Consider the following 22525-nt stretch of genomic DNA (forward strand, 5'->3'; position numbering starts at 1 on the left):
TTTAATATGCATATTTATTATAATTTTACATTATCTAATTGAAATATTTATTGATTATCTAAATACATATCATATATGATTTGTAATGATATATGAAAAGATTTCCATAATTGAAGGTTTGGTGTTCTTGATTGAGCGTTTTGAAAGTAGAAAAAAAATATATGATTCAAAGATTTTTACTTTATTAAAAATGAAAAAGTAGGGGGAAATGCCAATAATTTCTATACAAGCAGTTAAGATATCCATAATACATGAGTTTGTTAAATCTAAAAGTGCAAGAGGAATGTTACTGATCTCCTAAATCACTCTACTGTTCTTCTACGTGTATATTAAAAAAAAAAAAAGGTTCATGAAGCCTCAAAATATTCCCTATAGAAAAACTCTTAGCCTCACTAAACTCGTTTGGATTTCCAAGTTCTTGAAATATATGAACCTGGGAAAGAAATGGAGTTTGATGCCGTTTCATTTCTCCGTGATCAAATCGTGCAAGCATGGGGGAGATAGTGGTGGGACTGCAATGTCCATGGTGCCACCAGAGATATCCATGATCTTCCTTGCAGTCACTTGTGATTTTGATCGCCCGTGGACCAAATCTGGGTGTGCATCAGGTTTCCTTTGAGGAATCTTGGTTGTCGAGTTGAGTTTGAGTTTGGGAGATGCATGAGCAGATGCTATTGCAGAGCTCAAAACACCATTTTCCCTCAGAGATTGGATAATGGCCTTCAAACATATAAATGAAACACAGAGACCATGAGGAAAAACTCAGAAACCAGGCAGATATCGATTAGGGATTTTGGTTTTGAACACCATAGCGAATACGGAATGTAGACACTTACCATCGGTGCATATATGCGTGTCAAGATACCCTTCCTGAGGAGCTTCAGATTTAGCTGTTTGTCAGTCCATACAACATGTTCATTGTACCTAGAAGAAAAATAAACATCAAACACAAAAAAATAAATAAAAGACTTAAAGATTTCCAACAAAGTCTGTAGGTACAATGAGCATCCTTTAGAAACTTCATTTGAAAGCTCAGAAACTTACCAACGCAACATTTCTTCTTCAGTGGCAGTTGAAGCAATGATGAAAGCCTGTAATGAAAACAGGAAGGTTGCACTGTTATTTAATTTGGCAAAAACTTGTACAGACAAATAAAGCAGCTGCTGAGCTTTTATGCAAGCATAAATCACTAGTAATATTCACTCTTAAATCACTTAGGTTAACAAGAATTCCTTTATCTTTACTCTACTACGCCTGACACTTCATTTCCAATTGATTCAACTTATATAATTATAAACCTAATTATCATTTTCATCATGTCATCTTAACCTATTTTCTCTTATTTTATCATCTTGTCCAACAATTTACAGTGCATGAATCACAATTTCAAGAATTCCTCACATAAGCTTAGTATTTTAATCCCTAGTAATATACCAGTTTGAATATTCTTTCTGGAGCTATCCAACGCCTTGATATGCAATCTTCACAAGTTAACTTCTAATATAAATGTATAAATGGCATACAGTTATCCCACAAAACCTCTTTAGTCACCTTCATTTTAGTTACCAAATTCTTGTTTGATATTCTTATTGTAGCAAAAGTTTATTACGCGCTCCTCACAACCCATCCCAAGTTATGTGAAGAGAGGTAAATCACAGGGTCATCTTATAGCCGACCGCCAAATGGCTAAAGGGTGAGAGAAGTTTTTCTTCGAGGGCATGTGCCCGCCGAGAATTGATCCCTGTTCCATTGTAGCAATGTGTCACCCTCTAGCCAACTGGCCACCCCGTGAGGACTATTTCATATTCTTATTGAATCATTCTTCCATAATATCTAAAATTATCAGATTTTTGAATAAAAATCTAATATATAGGAAATGCATGTTCCTCCATTTCAATCACCATTTTTATAAATATGGTTTGGTGTGAAGTACTGAAGCCCATGGTACAGACCAAAAAGTAATTTACAAGGATATACACATTATGGTTATTATAACCTGTTGGTTGACAACAGATATAAAATACATAAATAAAAAACTCAACCTATAAGTGAGCTGTGTATAGATAAATGAAGTAGTGGCAAATGATCTTGAAAAAATAAGCATTCTTCGCCAATCAAAAAGGAAAACAAACTGCAAAGTAATTTCTTGCAATGTTAAGCACTTACCGCTCTATCAAAATCTAACATGAAGCACCTCTTGACATCCTCCTTGGTTGGCTTACAGCCACACCGATCTCGTCGGGATGTCAAATCGGAGAACTTTGAATATGTGTAATGCAGTACAGCAGCCTCCTCTAACTTGATCTCACTACAGGGAAAGGGATCTTATGAGGGCTGTTGTTTGGATTGCCACAAAAGAAAATAAAGTACCAAAAAATGTTGTCACTAAAGGCTAGGATATTAGGGGGAAAATTATGGTCCATCATCTGATCTAAACATACGCAACTGCAAAAGCAGAGCATTGTCCAAACATATGCAAGGAAACATCTTACTTTGGAGATTTCATGTAGTTGTGCCATCTATGTGCACCATTTGGCCGAAGATTGTCTTGAATTCGTGCAGCTGATTTCCCATTTCCATATGTAAGGAAGTAATTGGGATTACCACGTGTGGCCTCTTTATACATACCAAAGTAAATCTCTTTTGGTAGATGATCGTAATTCTTTTTGAACAAAGATACCTGTGGAGAAAGAACATGATATGAGGTTTAGTCTATAAGCTAGGGAAATTGTTTAATAAGTATAGACTGATATTGGAATACAAACTGTAATATTTATGCTCACTGGTTTAAAAGAATAAGGAAAACACAATGAGTCATATACCTCGCTGAAAGGATCTTTGATTTCATCCCTCTCAACACTGCTCTCCTGGATCCAAAAACATCTATCATAGGTGCAATAAAACATCATGTTCTTCTACAAGTACAAAAGCTTACATACATAATTTGGAAAGATAACCATGTCAACATCGGCAGGAACATCAGAAAGCAACTGAGTTAAAGAGTATTCCTTTGCACCTGCTGGATGCATTAACTCATCTGTGTCAAGATGAATGATCCAGTCCATACCATCATCCTTCACCAAAAGAAATCAAGTTATTGCTTAGAAAGGAGCAAATTTAGTTATCTATATAATTCCAAGTAGTCCATGCTTCCTAAAAGATAATTGTTAGACAAACACAATAAATATTGTTGACACATCAAAATATTTAATTGCTTCTCATGCACTTTTGCAGAATGTTGAAATGCAACAAAAGCTCCCATACCCGTGCCATGACTATTGCCATCTCCATGTTGAGTGATTGCTTGACAAAGAGTTCATAATTACAAGGCTTGTAAAAGAAGCCCGCTAACCAAGTCTCATTCCATATTCGGCTGTAGAATGAAGGTAAATGAAGTCTATTCAACATTTTACCGTGCATTGAAAAATCATGCGAAGCAAACATTTTTATAAGAAACAAAAGGAAGTCATTAATCTTTCTATTAGGTGTGTGAAATTCAAGAAAAAACATAATCCATCAAAAAATGTCAAGAATCTCTGATGGAAGTACTTTCATATTTAAAACACATCTAAGTGGACATCATTTAATCATGTACCTAAAGAATGAAGGTGACTTTTATTAGTCTCTCATGCCCCTTGGTCCCAACACCACCAAAGGTCAGATTAACAGAGGAAAAAAACTCTAGAAGAAAAAAAACTTCCTACTATTGAATATTGCAGATGAGTTTCTTTCACATTTAATTTGACACTAAACTTTTAGGTAAAAAATTCATTGATGTATATTTCATTATGCTACAATTGGAGTTTTCCATCGCAAAAAGATGTAATGTGTAATGTTATGCAAGCTATGTAGAGGTTCAATAGATAAGAAAGAACAATCTGCTTCATTTCACCTTAGATGTCTAAAAGTCACACAGCTCATGAAGTCTAAAAGTCACTAATGGAGCTATTCATTTTAGCATTTCTAGCTTCAGACATTATGTGAAATGGATCTGTAATACTTCACTCAAAAGAATAGTCAATAGTGAGTTCTAATTGATTTTGTGCTTCTTCAAGAATAAAGAACTTAAGAAGACCGTAATGAGTAAACTGACCTTTTTGCCTGCTTCTCCTCAAGTTCTTTAGTTCTGTATATGACTTTTACACCCTGCCAAAATACAAATCCAAATAATAGAATCGAAGAGTCTTGCAGTACTTGAATTAACTAGAGAATAGATAAGAATATTCATCTTATGATCCCCCCAAAAAAGACTGGTTAACTTACAGGTATAGATTCAAGAACAGCTGAAACATGAGGCTTCGCAGCCTTCCCTTCAACAAACAGAAAAAATTGTGACACACCGATGACCTTGTGATAAAATAACCAAGGTATAATCTGCTCTAAACCGGCTGAGGTGCTTGTTGTTATGCATATCTGAAGAATGATAAGAAAAGCTAAACTTTTCAGTCAATTAACAAATCAGTGAAGGCCAACAAAACGAAGCCATTCTCCTTCTTCAAATATTTATCTAGTAGATCTTCGTCCATGATTAAGGTATCCCATGGCACAACGACAGAATCACAAATGAAACAACATGATCACCGATGAACCTCTCCAAATCCCTACCGAGATCTGGATTCCAGTTTGCTTCGCACATACAAAGTTAAAACTCACCCCAAGAACCATTCAGAAACGCGCAAGATCTCACCTTCGGCTTCAGATCCTTGTCGAAATCGAACTTCCAGCCGCGGTAGTAAGGGAAGGAAGGCGAGGAATTAGAGCTGAGGATGTCCGCGCAGTCCGAGGAGAAGCGCGCAACTACGGAAGGTGTGGACGAACCTGACGAACTTCGGGGGCTGTTGTCCGTCCCCGGGAACCCGTGGGCGTCGGCCACGAGCCACCGCGACGCGGGATCATCTACGCCGCCGCGCCACTGGAGGACGAAAGCCAAGGCGGCAAGCGTCATGGGGAGCGCCGTGAGGAATAGAAGAAGGCGGGAGGGGAAGGCCTGGTGCCGGTGAACCGCGTCGAGGCCCGCCATTGGGCCGATCGAATCAAAGAGGAGGAAGATTTGGAAGGCGAAATGGAGAATAATTATATATAAACGGCGACAGCAATTATTGCATTGTAGTAAACCGCCGGAGGATTTTATAACATCGCCGGCGGCAATAACCGCAGATGGCAATAGGTAACGAATAGATTGACGACAAACAGTGATTCCAGAAATTTTAGGGTTAAATAGTCAAGTCGTTGTTTGTTGAAAATTTTTCTCTCTCCGGACTTTTTCCAAAATAATTAGAATTTTTGGTGGAAGGACGTAATAATAATAATAAATAAATAAATAATTAATTAATGAGCGATTTTTTTATTGGAATCATTGAAATAAAGATAAATTATCCTAAAATCTTTAATCATAAATTAAATTTTCTCTTTGGTCCTTATGTTAGAAAAACTTTATTCCTATAATAATTTTTTTTTACTTCTAACTCCCTAATGCATATCGATTTATCTAATTATCCTTATTTTTTTTAGTATAAAAAATATGAAATGAAATATAATTCCTCCATCCACATCAGTATCCTCATCCAAAATCTAAAATTTAGGATAAAAGAACTACTTTATTAAATTTAGATATTCATTTTTCATCACATGATACATCAGTTTCCCTATAATTTACCATATATTTATTTTTTATTATTTTTTTCTCTTTCCTTCATATTTTTTATTATTAGATGGAGGAAAGAGATAAAGGAGAGAGAAATTTTTTATTATTAGAGGAAGGGGAGAGAAATTTTTTATTATTAAAGGGAGGAGAGAGAAATAGTATTTTAATGTTTAGGGAATGGATTCCATTCCTTAAATTTAAAGAACTATTATTCATAAAATGTATATTTAGGGAATGAGTAGGGTACTTAATGTGGATGCTTTTTTAATGCAAAATGTAAAATTTAAGGTAAAAGTTTAGTTTAGGGTAATTGATGTGGATGCTCTTATGTGGAGCATATGTAAACTAAAATACAATATATTTTTTTTATCAAATTGAGCACAATTTTTTTTACATGACCAATTAATTGATGCACTCGATTCTAGTTAAATAGTACTTTGTTTAGTAGGAATTATATCATTATTTTTAGACCAAAATCCCTCGTTATTTTTTATAGGTAAAAAGACGTCTAAAATAAGGTATAATTTCTTCCAAATTCAGTATCATTTAATTAGAATCGAGTATATCAATCAATTGATCATGCGAAAAAAGAATTGTACTCAATTTGATAGAAAATATATTAAATTCTAGTTAAAATATATTGAATTTAGGAGAAATTATACTTCATTTTAGACTTTTTGTACCTAAAAAAATTGAAAACCATTAAGTCAATCGATGTGCATTAAGGAGTTGAAGTAAAAAAAATTACATGTAGGAAGTAAGAATAATTTTTTTCTAACGCAGAAACTAAGGAGAAAGTTAAGTTTACATATAGGGAGTTTAGAACAATTTACCCTTAAAATAACTTTTTTTTTTATTTTGTCTTATCCTAAGCAAGTATATATATGTTTTTTCAAAACTATCTTTAGTTTAGACACTATTGTAGTAATATACAAATTTACATGCTATAAAATTATAACAGTTATAATCTAGTAACTATTATATAATTATAATAGTTATAATTTCATGATTGCTATGATATAAATATTTTAATTACATAATATTTAACCGTTATAATAAATTGATACCGAGTAGAATATAGATTATTCTGGAGCATGAAGTTTTAGAGGGATTACGAGAAATAAGAGAGAAATAAGGAATTAGAAGTAGTCCAAGCTAAGTTTAAAAATATTCTCAAGAAAATAAGAATGGAAATAGAAGAATAAAAGAGATACAACTGTAACATGACTTAAGCGAAACTAAATGATTCAATATCAAAATAACTTATCTTAAATATTATCTAAATATAAGTTTATATAGCTCTCAAAACTCTCAAAATATCTAAACAAAAAAAAAAAAAAGTCAACTAGTCTTAGTCTATAAGATTTAGGATAAATTAACTAACAAGACTTAGTTCCCTAAGATTTAGGACAAAATTCAATATAATTAAGGAAAAAAAAGTAAACTAAATTTAATTAACAGATAACTAATTAAAAAATTTTCAAAAGATGCAAATATGAATACTTTGGATACCCTCTTGCATCCCAGAGTTGAAGAGAACTTGCCCTTGAGTTTAAGGTAGGTGTATCCAGCTCCACAATACGATGACTTACGTGTTTCACATTTAAACATCAAAAGTTTTTAAATGAATAGAAAGTCGTAACATGTAGACATTATTATTAATCTTTTATAGTATCTCGCAATGCCCAATCTTTCGATCTTTGAGCTTGTTGTATTCACCAATAGTGAAACGGTCACGAGTCACCAATGTCAAAAAGAACATGACATTGATGCTGATCTGCCTTGATCTTATACGTGGTGTTGTTTTCTTGAATTGCCTACTTAACCTACTCATGAATGACTTGAAGATGCTCAGTCATCTTCTCAGCCTTGGGGTTAGCTTATTCTGGATGCAAAATAGGGACTAAATCCAGTATCTCGGATGGGCTTCGTCCATAAACAACCTCAAAAGGAATCAAACCAGTGGTCATGTTCTTTGATCTGTTGTATGTGAATTCTACTTGAGGTAAAATCATATCTCATTGCTTCAGTTTGATTCTTGTGAGACATCTCAGAAATTTTCTAAGCTCTAGTTCACTACCTCAGTTAAACCATCCGTTTGAGGTGATAGGTGCTGTTGAAGTTCAGCTTCGTACTTAGCTTTCCCCATAAAGTCTTCCAAAATTGATTGACAAAATTAGTATCACGATTTGAAGTAATAGTTTGAGGAATATCATGTAAATGAACAATTTCTTTGAAGAAGAGGGTGACAATCTGAACAACATCCATGATTTTTCTACATGCCACAAAGTGAGCCATCTTGGAGAATCGATCCACCACAACTAGAATAGAATCTGTGGTTCGTTGGGTGTGGGGTAAACCTAATACGAAATTCATGCCGACCTCACACCAAGGGACCTTGGGAATTGGTAAGGGAGTATACAAACAAGCATTGGTGAGGGTTCCCTTAGATTGCTGACAAACAAAACAACAGTTCACGAAATGAGCTACATTACTGGTTAGCTTGGGCCAATAAAAGTCGGAAGAGATGAGGGCTAATATCTTATCTCGGTTGAAGTGTCCTTTGTTATACAATTTATTGATAATGTGATGCATTAAGGAACAGTCTGGAATACATAATCATAGTCCATGAAATACATAATCATTGTGCAGAATAAAATTATTGGGAAGCTCATTAGTTACCTCCTGGAATATCTTGCCAAAGGAGGGATCATCATCAACATACATATCTAATAAAGTTCCAATGGCGGCAACCCTAATGCTTATGGTAGTAAGCAAGGAAGAACGACGACTTAGAGCATCTGCAATACGATTAAGACTCCCGGATTGATACTTTAGCATGAAGATGAACTCTTGTAAGTAGTTTACTCACTTGGTGCGTCAACTACTCAACTTTGTGTTGTCCATTGATGTACTTTAAAGCCTCATGATCAGTGAACAAGATAAACTCCTTCTGCATGAATAATGATGTCAATGCTTCAAGGAGTGCACAATAACATAGAATTATAGGTCATAGGTAGAGTAATTTTTCTTAGCACCGGATAATTTCTCACTGTAGTAGGGCATCCTAATTGACTTAGAACACTACCAATGTTAATGCTAGATGCATCATAATTTACTTCAAATAGTTTGTCAAAATCTGGAAGTGCTAGAACGACTGCTTCAGTTATCTTTTGTTTCACCAGTTGAAAACTAATCGTAGCTACTTCAATCCACTTGAACTCACGCCCCTTGAGATATTCAATGATAGGAGCAATCAAGACAATGAAATTTTGGATGAATTGATGGTAGAAAGAGGTCAATCCATGAAAACTTCGGATGTCATGAATGGTTTCTAGCTATGGTCACTCTAAGATTATGTCTATCTTTGATGGATATGCACGAACATCATTAATAGACACTATAAATCCAAGAAACGAAACTGAGGTCATGAAGAAAAAACACTTCCTGTTGTTAACAAACAAGTGTTCCACCTTTAGTTTCTCAAAAATAGTTCGGAGGTGATCAAGGTGCAAAGCCCGTGTCGGACTATAAATGAGAATGTTGTCAAAGTATACAACTACGAATCTTTCCATGAAAGGTTGCAAAACCTGATGCATGAATCTCATGAATGTGTTGGGTGCAGTTGACAGTTCGAAATGCATGACCATCCACTCATATAACCTATGTTGTGTCTTGAAGGAGGTCTTCCTTTCATCTCTAGGGTTGATTCGAATTTGGTGGTATCCACTCCTAAAATTGATCTTGGAGAAGATCTTAAAACTAAAAAGTTAATCCAACATGTCATCTAAGCGAGGAATCAAAAATCTATACTTCACCGTGATTTTGTTGATGACTCTATTATCAACACACATGCACCATGAATCATCTTTCTTTGGCACTAGTAAGGTAGAGACTGCACATGGACTCATACTCTCATGAATATAGTCTCGTCTCAATAGCTCTACAACTTGTTATTATAATTATTTGGCATCCTTAGGGCTAAGACGGTATGCTGGCTAATTAAGCAAGCTTAACCCTGGAACAAGGTCAATCTGGTGGGAATGTCTCTTATAGGGGAAGTCCCAGAGGAAGCTCTTCGTGTTAATATTAGCCCTTAGAGCCAATTGTGAGATGATTGACAAGGAAACTTTTGTATCATATTCATTAATAAAAGACAATGATTATTACTTTTACTTCAGATCTATGTCAGATAAATAAGTATAATAATGTCATAAGATAGTAGATTCTAGTTTTTAGCGTATCAATTGGTTGAATTAACAATGGAAGGCTGTAGATATGTATAGACACTATTCTTAACTATTCCTAGTCAAGAATTAATATACAAGAATAATATTAATGTGTTGAGACTTGCATGTAGGTCAACTGATGACTTAATCTCACAAGTCATGGATATAAGATATCAAATTTATGCATAGGTATATATTAAAGAATATGTACTGAATTGACCCACCATAGAACTGATGACTTAGTAACTATTGGTATGAATAGTCCTTAGACCTGAAGTAACTACAGTTCCCTGCATAGGAAGTTGTGTGCTTTAGTATCGGCAAACGTCACCTATAACAAGGTGAACTATAAAGCCGATCACTGATTATGTAATAAGTTATGTGGAGGGATATGAGGATGTAGATGAGATATATCCCTTCCATATGACGGAAATAATATTTGTGGATCCCTTGATTAAGTAGAACTACTAAAATGTATGGTCATGTTCAAATAAGTCAATATGAGATATTGAACTGATTTAGTTAAATAAGTCTACTTGGAGATCAAAAAACACAACAATTGATAAGAGAATGACACGGTCTATATCTCATTAATCAATCTAGATATCGAGAATATAAGGACCAAGCATGCAATAAAATAGACACAGAAAGGTTAGATCAGATCTTGACATTCTTGTCACTTGGGTAGTAATGATGCATTGCTAGATATCACTTATTGCTTATGTATCTAAAATTTTATATTAGATACATTGTCAATATTACAAGAACCTATTGGATTACATACAAAGAATATGTTAATTTGAAGATATATTTATTTTTAGTTTGACTAAAATATGTGTAAATACCCTATGATAGTTTTGATGTGATCAACCAAGTAAAGTTATGTCTTGTTGGTATTGAACTCATGTGTCTAAGTGTGCAGGAACTTAGGAGCACAGAAGTCAAACGAAAGATGTAGCTAGCGAGAAGAACGACACGAGAGAGAGCTGACAGGTTCAGTGCGTCCGAGATACGAGATGCTATGGAAGAGTACGCAGTCGGACGAGAAGGAGACACACGACGTTTCTGAGGGACGAGAAGCCAGAGTGGAAGTTTGTTCAAAGGACAGAAGTTGGGTTCGGGTGAGGCCTACTCCGGATGGCTGAGATCACCCAAGTGGAGCCGGAGATGAAGTGGAAGACCGGGAGCCAAACAAGCAAAGCCGAAGCTGAAGAACCCGGACCAAATAGCTAACATGATGTTAACTTGGGTTCGGGCGCCCGGAGCAAGTTTTTATCCGGAACGCGTTTTGATGTGACGGGGATAAAAGTTTATCCCCTCCTAGGCCCCTGGAACCCTTCCAGGCGCCCCGACCAGCACTATAAATACAACCCTGGTCCTAGATGATCAGAATAATACTTGTAATTCATTTCTTTTCAATCTTATGATGTAACTGAGTGCTTTAATTATTGTAAAGAGACTTCTTCACCTGAATGAGAGTTTAGTGCACTTTCATCTTCCTTAGATTAACAATCTCCCCAGTTGTAACCAAATAAATTTCGTTGTGCCTCTTCCTTTCTTTAATTAGTCTTTTATTTTTTTATGCAAATGTTAGATTTATTAAAGATATAAAAATTTGAGGAAGGCTCGTTTTTATTTACAGGGTCATTCCCCCCCTCTAGCCGACCGCGAAGGATCTAACAAGTGGTATTAGAGCGGGTTCGCTTCAGGAGGGCTGACCACCGAACGAAGCACACGAGATGGCCAGACCGAGCATCAATCCACCAAAGTTTGAGGGGGAATTTGTGAGCTGGAAGAAAAAGATGGAGGTATTTTTTAAAACAGTTTTTGAATTATTAATAATTATAAAATATAGTTTTGTAGCTCCAAAAGACAAAAAAGAATATCAATGGATGAAGAATGAGCAAACTGACTTTGTGACAAATAGCAAAGCAGAGTTCCATCTGCTGAGTGTCTCACTACCACAAGAAGTCAACCGGATCGGAGCTTACGAGTCAACCAAGAAGCTCTAGAAGAAATTCCTGGAACTACACGAAGAGACCTCAGAGGCTAAACTAGCGAGATAGGACCTACTCCGAAACTAGATCAGCAACCTCCAGTTAGAAGAAGGTGAAACCGTCGCACACCTCTACTCAAGAATCAAGAAGCTTATCACCGGACTCACGAATCTTGGAGAAAAGGTAACTAACTGAGATTCGCTAAGGTACGCACTTAATGCATTTCCTAAGACTCCGGAATGGTCGACCTTAGTATATGCATATTTCATCTCTAAGGATTTAGATGTAAGCACTTTAGAAGAACTTTTTTTAACTTTTGAAATTCATGAGTCGAGATGTGCAAGTTTAATGAAAGAATCAAGGCAAAATATTGCTTTAAAAGCTAAAACAAACGAACCATATTCCGAGACATTACTTGACGATGATGAAACGACGTTAATGGTAAGAAAATTAAGAAAATTATTTAAATCTAATAAATTTAATCAAGTGCAGAGTACAAAAAGAAAAAGAAAAGTAAAATGCTACCACTGCAATGAAGAAGGGCATGTCAAAAATAACTACCCAAAATTGAAGAGCAAAGACAAGGACAAGGAAAAGAACAAGAAATCAACCCGGTCTAAGTATAATGTAAAGACGATGTGGGGTGACACATCATCTGAATCGGAGATAGAAGCCCTCGTCGTACTTGCACTAGTAGCAAGTCACCAAGAAGACGAAGCAAGCTCATCCAAAATGAGCATCGGGAGCATTGATGAAGGGGAGCGACATAGGAAGAAAGCAACACTTCAGGGGGAGATTCAGATTGCGAGATCGATAAGGTAAGTCAGCTACAGACTCTTCCTCCTGACAAGTTATTTCAATTCGTAAAAATATTATCAAAAAACTACTGTAAGTTAGAAAAAAGAAAGAAAGAGCTAAAATCAATCTTAGCTATATCTTGTCGATTAGAAGATTTCAATAAAATAAAACTAGAAATTAAAAATTGAAAAAGGAAATAGAAAATTTGAAAAGTCATGCATGCTCAACTTTTATTCTGTCTAATTTTAGAAATTATTCAGGACTTAACTAGTATCTCAAATACCATAAGGGCCAAATTAGGAAAATATCCCAAAAATACATTCCCCCAAAAAATTTTATTAACCATGTAGCAAGAAACCTATTTTGGATTTCAAAATCATACTTAGATTAATTATTTTTTTTACTTTCAGAAAGTTAAATATTTAATTTTTTAAAAGACTTTATCTAGAAAGTGGTTGTTACTTCAATATCCAAAAAGGCATAGTGTCTTGCCATAACGTGGAAGCCAATTATTGAAATAAATATTTAATTGACTAACTGGTAAGCAATTAGTTGTTATAAAAATACTTTTTCAAATTTTTTTTAGAAATGATTTAGTAGTTAATTTTTCGAGAAAAAAAAACTTTATTTGTAAAAATATTAAATTTTTTCTAAATGTTAAATTTTTTATGATAATTTCAACTTTATATTATTTGACTTATATATGTTAAAATTTTTTAATTTACATTGATAAATCCAAACTTAAACTTTAATTTTTCCCTTAGACTTTTGTATTAGACCTTTGAAGTAATGTCTTTAAAGGTACTCTATTTTTTATGTGATTAAAAGGGGGAGTGGTAAAGATTAAGTTTAGGGGGAGGATAGTACAATTTTTTTAAAAAAATTTGTGCTTGCAAATTTATTTTTACTTTCAAAATTTGAACTGTTATTTTATTTGTGGTTTACCCTAGCTTAACTTGGGGTTTGCTCACATCAAAAAGTGAGAGATTATAAATATACCATAGTAATTTTGATGTGACCAACCAAGTAAAGTTAAATCCTGTTAGTATTTAACCCCTGTGTCTAAGTGTGCAAGAACTCAGGAATACAGAAAGTCGAACGAAAGATGTAGTTAGCGATAAAGACGGCATGAGAGAGAGCTGACGGGCTCAGTGCATCTGAGGTACGAGGTGTTGTGGACAAGTACGCGGGCGGACAAGAAGGATGCGCGCGGCGTTTCTAAAGGATGAGAAGCCAGAGTGGAAGTTTGTTCAAAGGTGGGAAGTTGGGTTCGGGTGAGTCCTATTCCGGATGGTCGAGATCACCCAAGCGGAGCCAGAGCCAGAGCGGAAGACCCGGACCCAAGCAAGCAACCGAAGCAAAAGAACCCGAACCAAATAGTTAACATGATGTTAACTTGGGTTCAAGCGCTCGGAGCAAACTTTTATTCGGAACACGACGTGGCACGTTTTGGTGTGATGGGGATAAAAGTTTATCCCCTCCCATACCCTTGGAACTCTTCCAGGCGTCCCGACCAGGGCTATAAATACAACCCTGGTCCCAGAAGGTCAGAACAACACTTGTAATCCATTTCTTTTCAATCTTGTTCTGTAACTGAGTGCTTTAATTACTGTAAAGAGGCTTCTCCGACTGATGGAGAGTTTAGTGCGCTTTCATCTTCCTTGGATTAACAACCTGCTCAGCTGTAACCAAGTATATTCTATTGTGTCTCTTCCTTTTTTTAATTAGTCTTTTATTTTTTGTGCAAGTGTTAGATTTATTAAAGCTATAAAAGTTTGAGGAAGGTTCATTTTTATTTGCAGGGTTATTCACCCCCTCTAGCTGGTTGCCAAGGATCCAACAATATGATGAACCATTGGGCTATTGGATTGAGTCTTATCCGAATTAGATTCATTGGGTTAGACTCAAATAAATCCAATCAATGGATTGAGTCTAATTCAAACTATACTCATTGAGTTAGACTCAATTGAATCCACTCATTAAAGAAGAATAGTGATGATTGATTTGGATTAATCATACATTAAAGAAGGAAGATCAAAAGTCAAAGAAACATTTGGTATTCATTAGATGAGTACAAAAGGATTTTTTTAATGATTTTCGTGTATGACTTTTGAGTATTCATTCTAGTCTTCTTCTTCTTCTTACCTTGGTCAAAACTTCCTTGAGTTGTGTTGGTGCAGTTGACATCAATGATCAAACCTAAGTTTTTGATAAATGACAAATAGATTAAAGTTAGATGTGTTGTGATCTAACCTTTCTACCAAGTGTGTAGGATTTGACTGATTTGACACTAGGCTGAAATCCAGTTAGGTCTGGAGGACCTGATAGCTGGTGTAAAAGTCTAGATAAGTCAAGGAATGACCTGATATCCGGTGAAAAGTCCGGCTAGGTCCGTGACTTGATAGTTGATCGAAATCTAGTTGGGTATGCGGACCTAACAACTAGCGGAAAGACCTGGTGGACAATGCGGGAGTCAAGCGATTCTGTGTGGTAAGGTAAGTCACTCGAGGAGAAAGTTCCAGTGAGGATGAGTCCCAATTAGGGACTTTAGGCACGGGTCCAGTTTAGATTCATTTTGGATTCCTAAATTGAGATCTTGACTAGATCCTGGTCTTAGACAGACATGGTCTAATTAATATACTATTTTATTATTATGCTAACTTTATTTTACAGGTTATACTTTATTTTTGGACTAACATGTTTTTGTTTGGTTGTAAGGTTGCAAACATAATCTCACATTGAAAACATATGAGAAAGATCATGAGTTTATAAGAAAAAGATATCTCCATTAGCATGAAGCCTTTTGGGTAGAGCCCAAAAGTAAAATCATGAGAGCTTAGGCCTAAAATGAATAATATCATATCATTGTAGAGATATCTAAATTCTTTTCGATCTTACAATTGGTATCAGAGCGAGGTTGCTCTTCACCGGACTAATTGCCGGAAGAAGCACGAGCCAGAGCCATGATCCAAGATCAAACCATGGTAGATGACCTGATGCTCTAGGGGAGACCCTGCGCAGGTTAAGAGTGACCCGATGCTTGAGGGGGACCCTATGGTTCTTTGTTTGAGAGGGGATTGTTGGGGTTGCAAGGTTGCAAACATAGTCCCATATTGAAAAAATATGGGAAAGATCATTGAGTTTATAAGAAAAAAATATCTCCATTGGTATAAGACCATTTGGGTAGAGCCCAAGAGCAAAACCATGAGAGCTTAGGTCCAAAGTGAATAATATCATACAATTATGGAGATATCTAAATTCTTTTCAATCCTACAATTTTTGCATGAGTTAAAGAGAAAAAACAGTGTTGGTGAACATTGCTCAAGGTGCCTCTTGTGCGAGTGGAGGCACCTCGAATGCTGGCCAAAGACTTCGCGCAAGAGAGCGCAGAGGTACCTCACATGCCTTTGGAGGTGCCTTAAGCTTAGCGCTGGAGGCACCTTGGAAGAGTGTTGAAGATGCCCTCCAAAGGATAAAAACCTAAGGTTGAAAAGCTTATTGTGACTAAGGTTTGTGGGATAAAATTTGCTCTTGGAGGTGCCCAAAACACCGACTTCAATACAGGCTACTCTGACTTCGTCCGTCTACTATGCTGCGATGCTACTGCGTCCAACTACTATTGAGAAGTTGTTCAACACCGAGATCAATCCGATCATCTTCAAAAGTGTTAGGTAACGAAAGTTTAATTCTGTACTTAATTAATGCATAAAGGGAAATATAGCTTGTTATATTTCTTCTAATTTTTCTATTGTACTTGTTCTCTCTTCCGGTGATTCCAGAAGAAGATTATAGTGGATTGCCCATTGATACAGTTCGAGAGATCGTAGGTCTTGGTCTTGGAATAGGAGTCACCGAAAGCTCTGAACCAAGTAACCGATCGAGTTCTTATTTCTTTCTGTTTCGCGCTACGATCCTACAAGTTGTTGGTAGCACAACAAAAGTTGTTTCTTCTTCAAATAGTGAGTTCGTGAGACGAACGGAAAACGTGTTCGTGTGGATACTGAAGAGGTGCAAACATTTTGATCATGCTGAGATTTGCATCCGAATCAAAGTTACTGTTGGGAGTATTGTTTACGCAACAAAGGTAACTATTATATTTGATAGAGTAGAAAACATATATACTATATTTGCAAGAATCTCTAGAGGAATCCTTTTCCGTTGCCTTATGTGTTATTTTTCGCATAAGATCCCTACATTTTGACCATCAAATGAGCAAAGTTGGATAGGAGTTGTTGCACCTCCATTGGTAGATTTGAGTTTAGGTCTATTACATCACTTTCGTAAGGAAGCAAAGTATAGACTATGTCTCCGTGCTTCATCTTGTTCAAAAATATGGACATAGAAAGTAGTATAGAATTATTGATTACCAAATTTGAAGGGGTTCCTTCTCGTCGAGGAGCCAATACAATGTTCCTCCCTTTGATACTTAGCGTATAAGTGTTCTTCCGTTCATTATGGATGACGCAATGATCATATTGTCAAGGTCATCCCAATAATATATGGCATGCGTCTATTGACATAACATCACACTATGTTTGATCGTAATACTTTTGTTAATAGAAAAAGTTAAAAGGCACCGCCTATATATGGTTACCTCACTCCTTTGCTCAGCCATGACAACTTGTAAGGTTTTAGATAACGATCCGCCTTCAACTGCAACTTTTGTATAACTTCTTTAGATATAACATTTTCACAGCTTCCATTATCAATAATATATAACGATTACAATATGAATACTTCATCTCTAGTCAATATTATATTATAATAATACTTTAATTCTTATCCATATTAATAACATTATGATATAATAATTAAATAACTATCACTGAGGATGGAGGTAAGGGGCGGACATGGACGACCACCCTCTCAATTTTTTAGTATAAGAGATGTAGGAGTATAAAAATAAGGGTGAATGAGATTCAATGACACATCCACCCCTTTTAACATAAACACACGCCTTTCACTCATCCCTAATATGAAATTCCTAACTTCATCCTTCAGTATCATAATATAAACATTTTATCTTTGGTCAACATTGATCAACACTGATTTATGTTGTTTAACATTATATTATAGTAGCTAAAATTCTCTTTATCTCTAGTCAATATTAATCAATACTAGTTAATATTAATTAATATTATATTATAGTAACTATAAGTTATTATTGATATTTTATTTTTATCACTATCAATTAATATTGTAGATTACGATTCCGCAGCTATTATAACAAAATCAAAAATAAAAATAGTTTTTAAAAAATAAAATATAATAAATGAAAGAAGAATATCGATTTCAATAAAAAAAACAAGTGTCATTTTGATTTATATAAAAAAATATAATCATAAATGATATTTTTTAATTTAAAAAAATCAAAGATTAAACTATATTGTACATTTTATATTACATGATTAATTAAACTAGATAACATTGAGTCGAAATGACCCATCTAATTATATAAAAATTTTCTATCAGTTATCAAGATAAACTAAAAAGTATTTATAATGGGTGGTTCCAAAGTCTAATATCCTTTAGTGCAAATCTCATTTAGAGAAAATCTCTATAAATATATCATATCTAGGAATTAAATCATAAGGAATTTGGAGATAACTAAATATCTTTACCACTGTATCATAATCCTAAAAGTATATTTTATATTACAGGACAATGTCACAATTGACGGACAGAGATTTTCTGGTCTAGAATCCCTGAATTATCCTTGATCCCTTGTTCATTTATTGATTGGATAAACTAGATCCCCCTTATTTAAGTGGTCCAAAATTTTAGACCAAGAGTATCTGGCCAAGTAATTATTAATTAATTAAATTATTGCCAATCTTTTTCTCAACAAAACATTAAATTCTAATTCGACCGTCCAATGATTGGCTCAACGTGGACACAACTGCTCATTATCTAAATAACCCAACTTACTGATAATTTGCCAATCCCATCACTATGAAAAAGACACCCGCAGAATTGGATAGGGATTAGAAAAGTTCAATTAAAATAAACTGAATAAATCGATAAAACTGATTGACCGAATTTAAAAATCAATTCAGCTATTTTAAAATTTCATTTTTTTAAATAAATGAGTTATATCCATTAATTCGATTCGAGTTTTAAAATAATTTATTAGTTTATTTAATTTTTATTAAAAAATTGGATCACTTCAGTTAGTTAAAAAAAGTTAATTTATTCAACGATTAAATGAGTTTAATTTTAACTAAACACTCCTGTCTGACATTAAAAAAAAACACACTCAAAAAGATCATTTACCTTTAAGAAAATGACATTTGTGAGCATCTTAGTAATTTGCCTACCAAAGCGGCTTCAGCATGTGCAATCTCTCATTCTTTTCATCTAAACAGGTAAAAGATAATATATTTTTTTTCCAAAAAAAAAAAGCAAAAGACAAAGACAGAAGTAAAACTGAAACTTGAAGACTTTCTCTGAGGAAAATCATGTGAAACAATATCGAACTGTTCTAACTCTAACCCTTATTATATAAATATAGTTTGTTTTTTCTGGGGAGTGATGAGAACTGTCGAACCATAAAAAAAGCAAAAGCATAATGCAATCATTACAAGACGGAAGTAGGGCAAAAGCAAGCATCATGAACATTGCAATCAAAATTTCAAAGTTACTTTTAGATAATGCTGCAATGAATGAAGCCAACATTTGTTTTATGATGTGGATATTTCCCACTTCCAATTCCCAAATCTATGTCACCTAAATCTATCAAAGTTACATGTTCACTAGCCAGAGTTGTCTACTGAGATTTCAATCTCAACTGTGGATTTTGGACTAGTCTGATCTGATATAAGAAACTAAAATTTCAATTGCCTGATATCATCATAAGAAAGAAACTAAAATTTCAATTGTTCTTTTCTTTTCTTGGATATTCCTTATCAATTCAAACAAAACGTTAAAGATATTGCACTTCAAGTATCTAAAACCACTTACAATGCCACCATTAATGACTAATAAATCGAAATAAATACCTCTCTTATGTACTGGTCACTATTCCAAAAACTAGTAGCCGTTCGTGATTTACCTACTCTATGTTGATCTTGAGACGGGTTGACGAAACCACTGAGAGTATGCGTATTCGCCTTTTGTCATCATTAATGGCTAATAAACAACACAGATCCATCCAACATTACAATAAACAAACACCACAAAAGCAAAATCTGAAGAAACGTAAAGTAATTCCAGAAGCTTGATTCTTGTAATGAGAGTCAGCAGACAATGGCTTATCAAAAATAAAAATAAAAACTAGTCTCTGCTCTGATAACTTAGAATTGCATGATTGCATTATCCTTCACTTCTTAGCTTTCAGTTTGTTCTCTCAACCGGCGAATAGTGCTCCTGACCGTCACAGCACTAGCAGTGCTGTCAAACAATAAGCATCGCCGTGTTAAGTGTAAGAATGTAAGAAAAGGAAATGTTATACTGACTAGCAGCGCTGGCTCAGAACACTATCTGATTAGCTTGATCCAAGTGCCACTTGGTACACATAAAGTTAAGTTTCACTTGCACTGAGTGGCACACCGAAGTTTTAAAAAGCTTAAAAAGATTTAAAAGATCTTTGAGTTTTACCGACAGACTTACTTCAAAGTATAAGCACCACCAGCCTTGACCTTGCCACAATCTTTGCAACCCCAGATCCCGACTGCTTTTCTTTTCACAGCGAACTGTAAAGCCAATAAGAACATGAATGATAAACAGCAGGAACACTAATCGGATGAGAGGGAAATAACATTCTTTTTGTACAAGTTTTCTTAGCAAAAAAACTAAAGCACAGATTAGCTTACAAAAGGAATACCTAACTGATAAATCAAAGTGTAAATTCAGCATAATAGTCTGACTGAAACAGAACTTTACCAGAAAAATAAGCATTTATCTCATAGATGTGAAAAAACATATTACTTTCAGAAATAACATCTTTGGAAACCAATGCTTTATAAACTGAACTGACCAATTTAACGAGGAACAATTCCATATCTCAATTTTGATCAGATTCAAAATCAAAAACCAGTGTTTTGGTTTGTTCATTTGTATATTTCTTTCTCAAAAAGTCAAAACATGGTAGGCTGGACAATTTACCTAACCAACCGGGTTTTAACTTTTGAAAACACTTCGAAAAAAAACAGGATTTCTTAGAATCAGTCAATTGTTTATGCTCAAACACCTAATTATTTTCGAATCATTTGCAATACTCAATGACTACATGGACCAAGAATCTCAAAAAAGCTTGTGGATTTATTGCACTGAATTGTATCCAGCATACATATTCAATCTGCAGTGTCATCAATGTCTTTTTTCCAATAAATTTTCATTTCCAATACTAGTGAAGAAACGCCCATACAATATATGGACACATTGAACCAGTGCTAAGACACAAGTGAGCTTAACATCACTGCTAAAAAAAAAACATGGAATAGAAGTAGCACTGAAAATTCATAAATAGCAGTAAATTTCATTACATAAATACAACAAATAAATATGAGCAGCCTTTTGGTTTATCAGCATAATAAACCGTTAAAAAATATAATTGAAATTCTATGTAGAACACAAGGCAAACTTCGATTCTTCTGCATTGTAACCAATCAAAAAGCAAGAAGCTAATTTATTTTTTTAAAAAAATCTTTAACCAAGATTGTTGAAACTGGATAAGGCATTCCACCATCAAAGATGACCCAAAGCAAAAGAAGTTATACCTTCCCACAAAATTCACAAAAGTACTTTGCATGCTGGGAAACCTCCATCTTCTTGATTTGCTTCCGCAAACTTGCACCATATCGGGTACCTGAATCAAAAAAGAAGGCGGATCAGAAATAGCTACAGCTACAATATCAGTTTTACAACAGGAAATGGTTTACAGAGAATACTGATTCATTGAATTACCATATTTCCCAACAATTCCAGCCTTCTTGGTACGCTTCGTCTGCATTCCAATAAGAGAACACAGTTGTTAAAAAGAATTCAATCAAATGATTCACAACCACTTTGCATCTCATTAATAGTTTCACATATGCCAAATGCCAAGCTGAAGGCACCTTTTCTGTGCTAATTTTACTATGAACCAAGCAGCAAATCAAATATTGACTATGATGCTATCTTACGGGAAAAAAAACTTTTTTCTTCAAAATTTACAAAGAAAAAATTTAGAAAATAAGACTACGCAAGCTTAACATTCTTAAACAGGTACCTTTTATCTCAAACTAAAAAAAAAAAAAAAAATCTTAGTTTTCACGAGGCCAAAACTCATCACTAGGGGAAAAAAGGCATTTTTTGTCGGGAAAAAAACTTCAAATACACCCACGATAAATCTTTCAAACAATGTCTGCTTTCTCCTATCACGCGAATCAATTCACATCTACATGTCAAGATGGATCATTATAGAAGTGGCAATTAACGAAGCAACTTCTTACATACAAGGACTTACCATCTTCCCAGGGAGCGACTGGATACGATGTCGTTCAGAGGATCTACACGCCGATCGACAACCCCAAAGAAAGGAAATACGTGCCAGCGGCCATCGCCGGCTTATATAGGCAGAACCCTAATTTGAACGATGCAGATTCATCGATCGTTTGATATTTTTAGAAACCCATTTCTATTTGGGCTCGCGTAAAACTGAACCGTTCGATTCTTGGAGATTCGTGATCCACGAAACTTCGCTTAAATGGCCCATACAAAGCCCAACAACAATTAAAAATATAATTGAAATCCTTCGATCACCAAATAGTTCGAGTCAAATCCCCCTCTTGAACAGGCAACATTTTTGTTTTAATCGTCTCCTCGGGAGCAAACATGCTTAATGTTTCCTCACTTTTGTCCCTGTCCTCACCTCTCTC

At 34.8% G+C, this 22525-nt stretch overlaps 2 protein-coding genes across 3 annotated transcripts; both read right to left on the reverse strand.

The window, feature by feature from the left end:
• Positions 1-199: 199 nt before the first annotated feature.
• Positions 200-5205, reverse strand: LOC122051498 (glycosyltransferase-like At2g41451). The gene is made up of 11 exons (XM_042612665.1): positions 4688-5205; positions 4264-4413; positions 4094-4146; positions 3265-3373; positions 2940-3074; positions 2823-2867; positions 2493-2680; positions 2167-2308; positions 1045-1091; positions 837-924; positions 200-720 (listed from the first exon to the last, which is right to left on the reverse strand). Exons 1-11 carry the CDS (start codon positions 5018-5020, stop codon positions 463-465), a joined length of 1548 nt encoding a protein of 515 aa, XP_042468599.1. The 5' UTR covers positions 5021-5205; the 3' UTR covers positions 200-462.
• Positions 5206-19856: 14651 nt separating this feature from the next.
• On the reverse strand, positions 19857-22244 carry LOC122051501 (60S ribosomal protein L37a-1). 2 transcript variants are annotated; one of them, XM_042612672.1, is made up of 5 exons: positions 22114-22244; positions 21573-21612; positions 21386-21474; positions 20277-20359; positions 19857-20057 (listed from the first exon to the last, which is right to left on the reverse strand). In XM_042612672.1, the coding sequence occupies exons 1-5, from the start codon at positions 22114-22116 to the stop codon at positions 19994-19996; spliced, it is 279 nt and encodes a 92-aa protein (XP_042468606.1). In that variant the 5' UTR covers positions 22117-22244; the 3' UTR covers positions 19857-19993. The 2 variants fall into 2 exon arrangements, with proteins under 2 accessions (XP_042468606.1, XP_042468605.1); XM_042612671.1 differs by lacking the exon at positions 22114-22244 and having other exon boundaries at positions 21573-21618.
• Between the last annotated feature and the right edge of the window lie 281 nt (positions 22245-22525).

Source organism: Zingiber officinale, chromosome 3A (genome assembly GCF_018446385.1).
Source record: "Zingiber officinale cultivar Zhangliang chromosome 3A, Zo_v1.1, whole genome shotgun sequence".
NCBI classification, from domain to species: Eukaryota; Viridiplantae; Streptophyta; class Magnoliopsida; order Zingiberales; family Zingiberaceae; genus Zingiber; species Zingiber officinale.

Excerpts from the sequence above, each read along its gene's own strand:
- LOC122051498 (XM_042612665.1), bottom strand. The coding sequence starts at position 5,020 with ATGGCGGGCCTCGACGCGGTTCACCGGCACCAGGCCTTCCCCTCCCGC. Across the intron at positions 2,868-2,939 it reads TGGTTATCTTTCCAAATTAT|GAGAGCAGTGTTGAGAGGGA; the intron begins GTATGTAAGCTT and ends TTTTGGATCCAG. Across the intron at positions 721-836 it reads CACGCATATATGCACCGATG|GCCATTATCCAATCTCTGAG; the intron begins GTAAGTGTCTAC and ends ATATGTTTGAAG.
- LOC122051501 (XM_042612671.1), bottom strand. The coding sequence starts at position 21,618 with ATGCAGACGAAGCGTACCAAGAAGGCTGGAATTGTTGGGAAATATG. Across the intron at positions 21,475-21,572 it reads TGGAATTGTTGGGAAATATG|GTACCCGATATGGTGCAAGT; the intron begins GTAATTCAATGA and ends TTTTTGATTCAG. Across the intron at positions 20,058-20,276 it reads GGTGGTGCTTATACTTTGAA|CACTGCTAGTGCTGTGACGG; the intron begins GTAAGTCTGTCG and ends ATTGTTTGACAG.